This window comes from Sphaerodactylus townsendi, linkage group LG09 (assembly GCF_021028975.2).
Source record: "Sphaerodactylus townsendi isolate TG3544 linkage group LG09, MPM_Stown_v2.3, whole genome shotgun sequence".
NCBI classification, from domain to species: domain Eukaryota; kingdom Metazoa; phylum Chordata; class Lepidosauria; order Squamata; family Sphaerodactylidae; genus Sphaerodactylus; species Sphaerodactylus townsendi.
Genome location: NC_059433.1, coordinates 14,705,932 through 14,718,010, shown reverse-complemented (window position 1 = coordinate 14,718,010; position 12,079 = coordinate 14,705,932). Strand labels below are relative to the sequence as shown.

General features: G+C 48.0%; 1 protein-coding gene across 1 annotated transcript in view; it reads left to right on the top strand.

Moving 5' to 3' along the window:
- PIGN (phosphatidylinositol glycan anchor biosynthesis class N) overlaps window positions 1–12,079 on the top strand; it is a 158,250-nt gene that overhangs the window by 67,507 nt on the left and 78,664 nt on the right. Inside the window, exons 21-22 of the mRNA XM_048508505.1 lie at window positions 6,373–6,481; window positions 9,880–9,982. Of these exons, the coding sequence (XP_048364462.1) occupies window positions 6,373–6,481; window positions 9,880–9,982 (212 nt within the window). The remainder of the gene's footprint in view (window positions 1–6,372; window positions 6,482–9,879; window positions 9,983–12,079) is intronic.

Genomic DNA, 12,079 nt, shown 5'->3' with positions numbered 1-12,079 from the left:
AATAAACACACCGGGGAACTGGCTGTCGTTCGCTTGGGATGGAACCATCTGGGTATGTTTTTGCAACATGTGCAAATGTGTTTAGCCTTTTCTAGCCTGCTCTCTCCCTGCCTAATTCCTTTCTCTCTTCGTCTGCTGGGGGTGGCTGGCCGGGAAACTGCCTTCCTTGTAAAGAAAGAACCGTGACTCCTTTATTTATGGCTGGATTCCTTCGGCCCTTTTATTTTTCTGAATGTTTGGATGTAAAACGGAGTAACAATCTATTGTTGGCCAGAACCTGGGATTACCTTTGTAGCATTTGGATATGGGAAGGTTAGCAATATTTTAATTGAATCCAAAGTCTGAGATGTTTGGGGCGGGGTAGTGGAAGAAAAGGCACCGAAGGGAACGTTATGAGTCGTACAGTTTCCTCTATGGATCGTCACATGACGGCACATCAGGCGGAGTTCATTAAACCCACATAAAAACCACTGCCAAATGGTTGCTGCTTGATGATCTACTCTAATTACCTCTCTAATCTGTAACGCTGAAAGCTTGAAACCGACTCCTGTTGACAAATCGCTCTCGCTCTCTTAAAAAAAACAAACTTCCTCCTGAGTCGTCCTTTGGGCTGAACTCGAGCGTGAAATGCAGTTATGCAAGTATGAATCAACAGTTTGCTCTGGGAGTGGCTGAACTCTTCAGGGGGCATCCAAGACATCAGGAGGGTGGTACAGTGCTTGCTATCAAAACAAATGGGTGACCTCTGCATGAATTGTAAGTGGGGAGGGAGGGAGGCCAGAGAGGCTTAGGGCTGGAGGAGGTTTTTCAGGACATCTAGTCCAACCTCCCTGCACAGTGCAGGAAATTCAAAGTCAGTAGGTGACTATCCAGCCCCTGTCCGATGATCTCCCAGTGATCTCCCTTGGAGCAGCAGAGGACAAGTTTTTGCCCTTTAATCTGGAGAACCGGGTTTGATTCCCCACTCTGCCACTTGAGCTGTGGAGGCTTATCTGGTGAACCAGGTTAGCTTGTGCACGCCAACACACGCCAGCTGGGTGACCTTGGGCTAGTCACAGGTCTTTGGAGCTCTCTCAGCCCCACCCACCTCACAGGGTGTTTGTTGTGGGAACGGGGGGAAGGGAAAGGTGATTGTAAGCCCCTTTGAGTCTTCTTACAGGAGAGAAAGGGGGGATGTAAATCCAACTCTTCTTCTTCTTCTTTCTCCTCCTCCTCCATGAGGAGTACCCTCCTCCAGCTCTTGTTTGAAGAGTGTGATCCCCCCTCAGTCTTTTATTCTATTATTTATTTTATTTATATCCTACTCTATTACTGCAGGACTCCGGCTAAACATTGCCAATTCCGTCAACTCTTCTGCATTTTTATTTATTATTTCTTTATTAAGAAGAAGAAGAAGAAGAGTTTGGATTTATATCCCCCCTTTCTCTCCTGCAGGAGACTCAAAGGGGCTGACAATCTCCTTGCCCTTCCCCCCTCACAACAAACACCCTGTGAGGTAGGTGGGGCTGAGAGAGCTGGAGAAGCTGTGACTAGCCCAAGGTCACCCAGTTTACAGAGTGTACAGGCTAATCTGAATTTCTCAGATAAGCCTCCAAAGTTTCCATGGTAGAGCTGGGAATCAAACCCGGTTCCTCCAGATTAGATACACGAGCTGTTAACCTCCTACGCCACTGCTGCTCCTAACCTCCTACGCCACTGCTGCTCCTCCTACATTTATGTCCCCGCCTTTCCTCGTGGTTCAAGCCAGCTTACGATAATTGTTAAAAAAACTTTTTGGGTTTAAAAGCAAATGTAACAAACCCCAACGCTTCCCGTCCCATATTTAGTTTCACTTTGCATATCCCTCCCTTCCTCATCCCTTGTACTCCCTTTAACCCCTCGCTCCAATTTTGCCCTTAGTTTCTAGAGTACAGCACCCATAATCAAGTACTCCACACCCAATGAGGTTCGATAGGTCTAACTTGAGACCAACATGAGGGTCCATACTTATCAGCCCCACAGGCTGGCCAGCACCAGCAGTAAGCGATGGGAATTGTAGTCCATAAACATCTAAGCGCCAGAGTTCGACACCCCTGGACTAGGTGAACCTGCACCTTCTTATGCTTTGAGTTTGCCTCTCACGATTACTGCATTCTGTGTTGACGTCACTTGATGATCCGCTCTGTCATTTTAAACAGTTGTTGCCATCCCTATAAATGAGGCTTGCATTTGGCTTTGGAGGATCTTCGTGGCTTTTCAAAGGAAAAGCTTTCTCGTTGCAAAGAAAACCAACTTGAGAGGATGGAAAAGCGGAGACAGGATTTATTAGGAATCTGTCATTTGCGAAAAAAGGGGAAAAAAGCGTATCAGGGCTTTCGAATGAGAAGAATAAGACATCCCAAAATGTATCTTGTGGACATAAGAGTAAAATTATGCTCTCCGTTCTCCAACAGCGTGCCCAGAAATCATTGCATTAGCAATTCCACACAAATAATGAAGTATTCTTACCATCTGTTTGCTGATGTGGAGTCTTTAAAACTAACCCTAACGACTGATGCCAGCAGTTACCTTTACAGTGGCCCGCAGAGGAGACTTTGGTTACCTGTATCGCCACTGTTCCTCGATGATATTGTACATAGAAGAAGAAGAAGAAGAAGAAGAGTTTGATTATCCCCTTTCTCCTGTATGGAGACTCAAGGCTGACAATCTCCTGTCTTCCCTCACAACAAACACCCCTGTGGTGGTGGGCTGAGATTCTAGAAGCTGTGATCAGCCTGTCACTCCAGCTGGCGCGGTGGAGTACAGGCTAATCTGAATTCCCCCAGATGTTTCTCCAAAGTTTCAGGGCGGCAGAGCTGGGAATCAAACCCCGGTTCCTCCAGATTAGATACACGAGCTGTTAACCTCCTACGCCACTGCTGCTCCTAACCTCCTACGACACTGCTGCTCCTCCTACATTTATGTCCCCGCCTTTCCTCGTGGTTCAAGCCAGCTTACGATAATTGTTAAAAAAACTTTTTGGGTTTAAAAGCAAATGTAACAAACCCCAACGCTTTCCCCCTCTGCCCCATATTTAGGGCTTACTTTGCATATCCTAGAGACTTGGAGGTGGGAGGACCAGGGACCTCAGTTCGAGACAATGTCACAGAGCCCACCCGCCAACGCATCCGTGTTCATAAGCATAAGCATTTTATTGTCATTGTGCACGCACAACAAAATTTACAGCAGCATTCCTCGATGCACACACAATTTTCTGTGACTCATAAATTTTAATTCACCTCCTTCCTCCACCTATCCCTATCGCAGCCCCAAACACATCAACACGAAGCCACGGAGTTCAGCATAGCCACAGCTCTAGAGTAGAAGCTGTCTCTAAGCCTCTTTGTCCTAGTTTTGATAGACCTGTATCGTCTGCCGGATGGTAACAGTTAAAAAAGAGAGTGTGCTGGAGGAGACGGGTCTCTCAGAATATTTTGGGCTTTCTTTAGGCTTCGGGAATTATAGAGTTCTTCCAAGGAGGGGAGAGGGTAGCCGATAATCCTCTGTGCAGTAGTGATCACCCTTTGGAGCGCCTTCCTATCTGCCACTGTGCAACTGGAGAACCATACACAGATGCAGTAGGTTAAGACACTTTCAATCAGCACAGCGGTAAAAGGACACCAGGAGCTTCCATTCAGTTGTTGCTTCCTTAACAGTCTCAGATACTACAGTCTTTGCTGGGCCTTCTTAACCACCGCGGCAGTCTGTACACCCCAGGTCAAGTCCTCTTTAATCATGACGCCCAGAAATTTAAAACTTAACAGCCACCCGCCAAAATTTGATCTCCATTTATAGTCAAGGGCTGAATTTCTGAGCTATTCCTTCTATAGTCCACTATAAGCTCCTTTGTCTTGTTAGTATTAAGAACCAGGTTATTTTCCCTGCACCATGAGAGCAGTCGGTCCATCTCACTCCGATAGGCAGACTCATCCCCTCCAGAGATGAGCCCCACCACCTTGTGTCATCGGCAAATTTGATAATGGTGTTACTATGATAGACAGGAGTACAATCATGTGTTCACCAAGGGAACTGATCTCTGGAGTCCGGAGATGAGCAGTAATTCTTGGGAGCGGGGTGTGTGTGTCCTTAGTTCCCTCCTGGAAGCTGACTGGATGATCCTTTTTATTCAATGGCAAAATGCCCGGCTCGTGCCATCAACCATGAACGGCATGTCTGTTTATAAACAAACAGAGGCAAAAATGGGACCCAAATCCAAACATTTCCACAAATGTGTTCTGTTCACAATCGATAGCCCCCTGTGTATATCCTGCCGTTTGCATTAATAGAAAGGACAATTATAAATTAAATGTAACATAACATACCTTAAAGTAATATATGACCAAATGTCAGGCCTGGCTTTGGGAGGAGGAGGCATGTGGAGTTGCTTTCGCTTTTGCAGGCGCTTGGCTCTCTGCCGGGCTGCCAGGATGGGCCTCAAGTCTGGGCTTCTCTTCACTGTACTGTTCTCATGTGGGGGTGGGCAGTGGTGGGATCCAAACATTTTAGTAACAGGTTCCCATGGTGGTGGGATTCAAACTGTGGCGTAGCGCCCAATGGGGCTGGGTGGGGCACGATGGAGGTGGGGCCGGGCATTTTGGGGGCGGGGCATTCCCGGGCGGGGCTGTGGCAAGGACGCAGCCGCTGCGCCGGTCCTTGGGCGGGAAACGAATGCACGCAGGCGCAGGCTGCCTCGCACGCCGGTGCACCTCCTGCTAGACTGCTTCAAGTTCTGCGCGCCACTGCTGAGAGGAGGGGCGTCACTAAGGCAAAAGTCACGTGGCAAAATCACCAATTAGTAACCCTCTCTCGGCACACACAAATAATTAGTAACCTACTCTCGGGAACCTGTGAGAAGCTGCTGGATCCCACCTCTAGGGGTGGGGTAGTGTGGGTCAAATTATCAATTGCTTGGCGCCTTTTCGCCAGAATCGTCTTCTTCCTTGTTCTCTGAAGTCTGCCAATAAAATCCTTGAACCATTCGCGTGTTTATTGGGTCCTGATCCAGGGGATTGACACCAATAGACTCTACAGATTTCAGACTGCATGCACATACTCTTTGTTGATTGGGAATTTTTTGATGTCTTCCCACAGTTATTGCCAAACACCTAGCAAGTGAAATTGATTTTCCAAGGCTCGGCAAAGTTAATTGGGGAAGGTACTTAGCCCCACTGTGTATGGGAAGTGGAATTCCCGCAGAGAGTGAGGGGAAAGGCCCAGCAGCCCAATACCCTCCCTTTTAAAGTTTGAAAGAGTTCCCCCCATGAAAGCAAGGCCAAAGAGTCCAAAGAGAAACCCGATGTGGAGACTTTCTGTACCCTGAGCGCCCACCAGTCAGTCAGAAGATTGGCTAAGGGCTTACAGATCAAGCTTGTATCGTCAGAACTAAAACAGAGATGCAGCCAGAACTTAAAAGTTACAAGCCATTCCCTTCTTTCTAGGAGATGTTGACCGGTTTCCAGGCAGAGAACCGCACAGGACAGTGATGGCAAACCTTTTCAAGACCGAGTGCCCAAATTGCAACCCAAAAACCCACTTATTTATCGCAAAGTGCCAACACGGCAATTTAACCTGAATACTGAGGTTTTAGTTTAGAAAAAACAGTTGGCTCCAAGGCGTGAGTTACTCGGGAGTAAGCTTGGTGGTAGTCGGTGGCTTTGCTTTGAAGCAACCGTGCAACTCTTCCAACGGATGAATCACGACCCTAGGAGCGGTTACTCAGAAGCAGGCCCCATTGCCAGCAACTGAGCTTACTCCCAGGTAAAGGATCGCACTTTAGTTCTTTGCATGAAATTCAGTGGGGTTTAACAGCACTTAACAGGGTTACCTACACTGCTTCCGCAAAACTAGGTCTTAGGTTTAATGCTAATAATCAAGCCCAGCAGCCCAGGCCAGCCTAGTTGTGTGTATGGGGGAGGGGCTGGGGGTGACTCTGCAAGTGCCCACAGAGAGGGCTCTGAGTGCCACCTCTGGCACCCGTGCCGTAGGTTCGCCACCACTGACATATGACATAGAGTGTGGTAAACCTAATGGGAATGCTGGACTGTATTTTCCCCTCTGGCTGTAGTTCTTTTTATGTTTATGTCTGACTCATTGCTGAAATGCCAATAAAGGTTTGATGATAATTATGATGATATCCTGCCATTTAAAATGCGGCTCCTCGACCCTACTAGACAGACCTACTTACTTCTCCTTTCTTTTTTTGATCTGGATTTTAAAGGAGGGAAAATCAGTACAGTAACATTAACTTTTATCCTCTAGTGCTCTTGAATCACTGCAGTGTAGCGGAACCCACCTGGTGATCGGCCCTCTTCTTTAAGAGAATCCTGTTATTTTCTTTTCTTTTTCCCTTTGTAGTTGCTGAGCTTGGCACTTTCGGCTTATGTTGTAAAAAACACTCACAGCAGTCTTGAAAGCAAACAAGGCTTGCCTTTAATAAATCAAATTATAAGCTGGACAACATTAGGTAAGCCTCTTTCTCTTGATTCATCTTGAATGTAAATGATGTTAAGCTTGTTAAAAAAATGTTGGTTTATCGTTATTTTTGTTACTTTATAATGGGGGGGGGGTTGGCTTCCACTGATCTGTACTACTAGCAGATGTTCTTTCTTTGGTGAAGGAGCCTTACTCACATGCAAGTGGAATGTCTTATATCAGGGGAAGTCTCCTCCAATTTGATGAATGCACCTCCACTAGTGAAATAGATCAGCAGGGTCCAGTCCTGGGCATGTATATCAGAGGTGGGATCCAGCAGGTTCTCACAGGTTCCCGAGAGTAGGTTACTCATTATTTGTGTGTGCCGAGAGGGGGTTACTAAGTGGTGATTTTGCCATGTGATTTTTGCCTTAGTGACGTCCCTCCTCTCAGTAGTAGCGTGCAGAACTTGAAGCAGTCTAGCAGGAGGTGCATCGGCATGTGGCAGCCTGCGCCTGCGTGCATTCGTTTCCCGCCCAAAGACTGGTGCAGCAGCTGCGTCCTTGCCACAGCTCCGCCCAGGAATGCCTGGCCACGCCCCCATCGTGCCCCGCCCAGCCCCATTGGCGCTACGCCATAGTTTGAATCCCACCACCATGGGAACCTGTTACTAAAATTTTTGGATCCTGTTACTGATGTATATGTGCTGCTGTTGCCACAGCCCTGCCATGGAATGCCCCGGCCCAGAATGCCAGGCCACGCCCCCATCGTGCCCCGCCCAGCCCCATTGGCGCTGCGCCACAGTTTGAATCCCACCACCATGGGAACCTGTTACTAAATTTTTTGGATCCCATCACTGATGTATATGTGCTGCTGTTCAGGAATGGAAGGGGCTGCCTTCTCCCATATAAATCTACCCATCCACTCCATCCGTCTTTGGGTGCCCATTTTCAGGGGCCCCTGCAATCAGACATTAGATGGGTGACAACCTGAGAAAAGGCCTCCTTGGTTGCAGCAGCAAAACTTTGGAATTCCATCTCCATCCAGCGCATGAAAACTTTTTTTGTTTTGTTTGGGGTGCCCTCAGCTTAATAGCCCATCCTGGGGCAGCCCAGCTTCAGGCTGAGATCTCTTGGGATTGCGACTGATCTCTAGGCAACAAGAGCCAGCCCCCCTGGAGAAAATGGCTTCTTTGAAGGGTGGACTCTGTGGCATTTTATCCCACCGAGGTCCCTGTCTTCTCCAAGCTCCATCCCCAAATGTCCACAAGTTCCCCAACCTGGATTTGGCAACCCTACTCCCCAATCCACAGCCGGTGACTGGGAGGACCTGGCTACCTTAGCACCTCCCTCCTTTTCGTGGTATTTGTTTATACGTGTTTATTACATATTATTTTAACTATTGTGGTGATGCAATTTTTTTTACTGCTATGACATTGACCGCCCTGGGGACCCTGTTTGTGTGAAAAGATAGCATAGAAATGTTTAAAATAAATATATAACCTGAAAGTTCTTGCCCTTTTCTGTCTTGTTGCCTCACACTTTCCTCATGATCTGTGAGAAGGGACCATTGACTTAGTGGTGGGATCCAAAAATTTTAGTAACAGGTGCCCATGGTGGTGGGATTCAAACTGTGGCGTAGCGCCAGTGGGGCTGGGCAGGGCACAACAGGGGCGTGGCCAGGCATTCCAGGGGCGGGGCGTTCCTGGGCGGGGCTGTGGCAAGGACGCAGCCACTGCGCCGGTCCTTGGGCGGGAAACAAATGCACACAGGCGCAGGCTGCCACACACGCCGGTGCACCTCCTGCTAGACTGCTTCAAGTTCGCGCTACTGCTGAGAGGAGGGGCGTAACTAAGGCAAAAATCACATGGCAAAATCACCAATTAGTAACCCCTCTCGGCACATACAAATAATTAGTAACCTCCTCTCGGGAACCTGTGAGAACCTGCTGGATCCCACCTCTGCACTAACTTCAGTTGATAGCGCCAGCAACTTCAACAGCCTTTTTTCTCTGTTCTCCACCGGCTTCTTCTCTTTCTCTCCTGATGCCTTTCCAGGGTGTTGTCATTCCCAAATGAAAAATACTCTCCTGACAGAGGCAGCCAGCAAACGTCTTCCTGGATAGGCCAAACCAGTTGAGTTTTGTGGAGTAAACCTTTCGACAAGCAGAAGTTATAAAACCTTGTGGAAAAAAGTTTATTCCCAAATTAGTCTTATCTTTTTGTGAGGTACATTCAAAAGGGTGAATTTTTCTGTCTGAACTGTACTCACTGGAATTCTCACTACAGAAGAGGGAAGAAAGCGTCTTCCCCTATTTCCACTGAGCTAGACCTTTTGACTTCCAGGAATGGGAATGCAAACTAGCTTTAAGAACATAAGAACAAGCCAGCTGGATCAGACCAGAGTCCATCTAGTCCAGCTCTCTGCTACTCGCAGTGGCCCACCAGGTGCCTTTGGGAGCTCACATGCAGGATGTGAAAGCAATGGCCTTCTGCGGTTGTTGCTTCCGAGCACCTGGTCTGTTAAGGCATTTGCAATCTCAGCTCAAAGAGGATCAAGATTGGTGGTCATAAATCGACTTCTCCTCCATAAATCTGTCCAAGCCCCTTTTAAAGCTATCCAGGTTAGTGGCCATTACCACCTCCTGTGGCAGCATATTCCAAACACCAATCACACGTTGCGTGAAGAAGTGTTTCCTTTTATTAGTCCTAATTCTTCCCCCCAGCATTTTCAATGTATGGCCCCTGGTTCTAGTATTGTGAGAAAGAGAGAAAAATTTCTCTCTGTCAACATTTTCTACCCCATGCATAATTTTATAGACTTCAATCATATCCCCCCTCAGCCGTCTCCTCTCCAAAGAGTCCCAAACGCTGCAGCCTCTCCTCATAAGGAAGGTGCTCCAATCCTTCAATCATCCTTGTTGCCCTTCTCTGCACTTTTTCTATCTCTTCAATATCCTTTTTGAGATGTGGCGACCAGAACTGAACACTTTCGAGAGCAGTCCAGGAAAGGATTATTGTTATTAATAATATTTGTTACATCTATTAGTCACCCTTCTTCTCCTTGCAGGCCCAGAATGCCTTACATCATTTAAAATCACAGTCAGTCAATGTAGGTTTTAAAAAATATTAACATTTACTATTTAATCAACTCAGCTCATTAGGTTCTAAGCATTCAGTACTCTCCCCAGATGGCAGCTAACATCCCAATGTGATAGCAGGGGAGGGGAACAGGAGAGGGGGAGCAGTTGTTACTATTTCTACCACAACCATAGGCCTGGTGGAACAGCTGTGTCTTGAAGGAACTGTCTCAAGCCCCTAGGGCCCTGGTCTCATCAGACAGCGTTCGACCAGGCTGGGGCCAGGACCAAAAAAGCCCTGTCCCTGGTCGAGGCTAACCAGACCTCAAATATTCAATTATGTGCTAACCATCTATTTTCCATTTGTTGCAGCTTCATCCTTGGTGGTGCCCCTGTTAAGCTCCACCGTGCTCTTTATGAGGCTGCTGAGCATATTCCTTTCGCTGATGTCCGTGTACCTTCTGCTTAGCACAGGGTGACTCTATTTTTTTAAATTCAGCATATTCTGTGTTTTATGTATAGGTTATGCATGCAAAGCCTGTCTTGGGGGCAGGACTGGGGAAACCCCCAAACTTATTGCGGGTTGCCACAAGGTGGGGGAGGAGTTTCCCTCTGAAGATTCATTGCCTCAGGATAATTTAAGACATCTTCCGCATGAATCCAACATGCCTCCAGTGTGTGTTTCTGCAGTATCTGATGGGTTCATTCAAAGGATAAGAAAATGAAGTCCATTCACTTAAACGTAGAAACTGAATTGTGGACTTTCCTTCCCTGTGGCCTTGTAAGTTACTGGACCAGTTGTTTACCCTGTCTGTTACCCGAAATGGGTGTGAGTTTGTCCCTGTTAGAGTGGGGGAATTAGCAAGAGCAGACTCTTGACTTAGCGAAAGGTCAGGCAATCTTTGTTGCCTATGTGTACCAAGATCAACTTTTGCAAGAAATCCCACAGGAGAGCAAATACACTTTAACAAGTTTATTTAGGGATATTGAGAGTAGACAAGCACACAATGACCAAAGCAGTAGAACACGCACACAGTCCTAGGATATAAGCCAGTGATGGCGAACCTTTTTGAGACCGAGTGCCCAAATGGCAACCTAAACCCCACTTATTTATCGCAAAGTGCCAACACGGCAATTTAACCTGAATGCTGAGGTTTTCGTTTAGAAAAAACCGGTTGGCTCCCTCTTCCCCCGCCCCACCCGCTTGAGCAGGGACCAGCCTGCTCTAGCCTGCAGCAAGTCCTGCGCACACTGCTCTGTGCCTCTCTAGCATCTCTGCCTCCTCTGCCCCCCGCCCCCCCAGGCCACAGCCACCCGGAGCACAAGCACCAGGCCCACCAGCCAAGTCCTCCCTGCTCACCGCGGTGCGCGCATGTCGTGCTCAGTGGCCCAGGCCAGCCTAAATGTCTGTGTGTAGGGGGTGATTTTCCGCCCCCCACATGACAAACTCTGTGTGCGCGTGCCCACAGAGAGGGCTCCGAGTGCCACCTCTGGCACCCGTGCCATAGGTTCGCCATCACTGATATAAGCAGAGTTGAGGGGATAGGTTGGAAATAGCGGAGGAACTGGAATTCTCAGGGGTGATACTGTACCAGATCCTGAAGTGGTTTTGTGTCTGTGAAGCAGAGTCCAGCGACCTGCACTGGGCTCCAAAGAAGCAAGGCAGGAAGCAGGTGTCACGCATCAGCAACTGAACCCCAAGGCAGGCTCAGAAGTGCTGGACACTGAATGCTGGGAAAGGAATCTTCTTATATGGAAAAAGGGCCCTGCAGGGTTATGCAGAGTGACCCTTAATTTCCCAGAACAAAGAGGAGTCCTGCCTTTCTGGGGAAAGACAAGAGACAAACATCCACCTTAAGTGCTGGGTCGTTAATTTAATGGGTTGAGGCATTACCTTGATGGTGCAAGGTTGGAAGTGTCTGAAAGGGGGAAGGCAGCTGATTAAATTATAGCTGTAGGACAACGACCGTACAAATCAGGTGGTCATTGGAGAGATTAGTCAGAGGAAGAAGTTCTTGGGTTTCTACAATATTTGGCAGGAACACTTGAGGCAAACACGTTAACCAGTCCTTTCTCTCTGCAGGAGTGTATAGTCCAGGGCTGGAGAAGGAAACACTCTACAGGGGTACTGTGTTCTCTTAATCCCTTCAGGAAGGGTGTGGTGGCTATTTGCAAGACAGGTGCAGGCAAGGGCAAGTCCAGACAAGCTTTTTTGTGTCCTTGTCGGTACACTCGCCAATGCAGGGAATGGGCTCCTGTAGTGGCACTGCACTGCTAGGCACCCCAAGGGACTGGCAGGAAGAGTAGAAACACCAGTGTCTTAAAACAGAGGCCCCCCATGAGCCATTTTGGTAACACCTCCTCCCTATGTTCTGTTTCTTGGAGGGAATAAAAATCTACATTTTGATCCCTTCGCTCTCCTTGCTTTATTGTCCAACTCAGTGTTTCCTAACCTTTTTGACGTCACGGTACCCTTGACCTCACTCTTTATATCTCATGGTACCCCTGCCATCCCCCCTTCCCCCCTCCCCAGTGCCCCTGCTTGTCACCTGCCTACCTTCCCCTCCCAGGG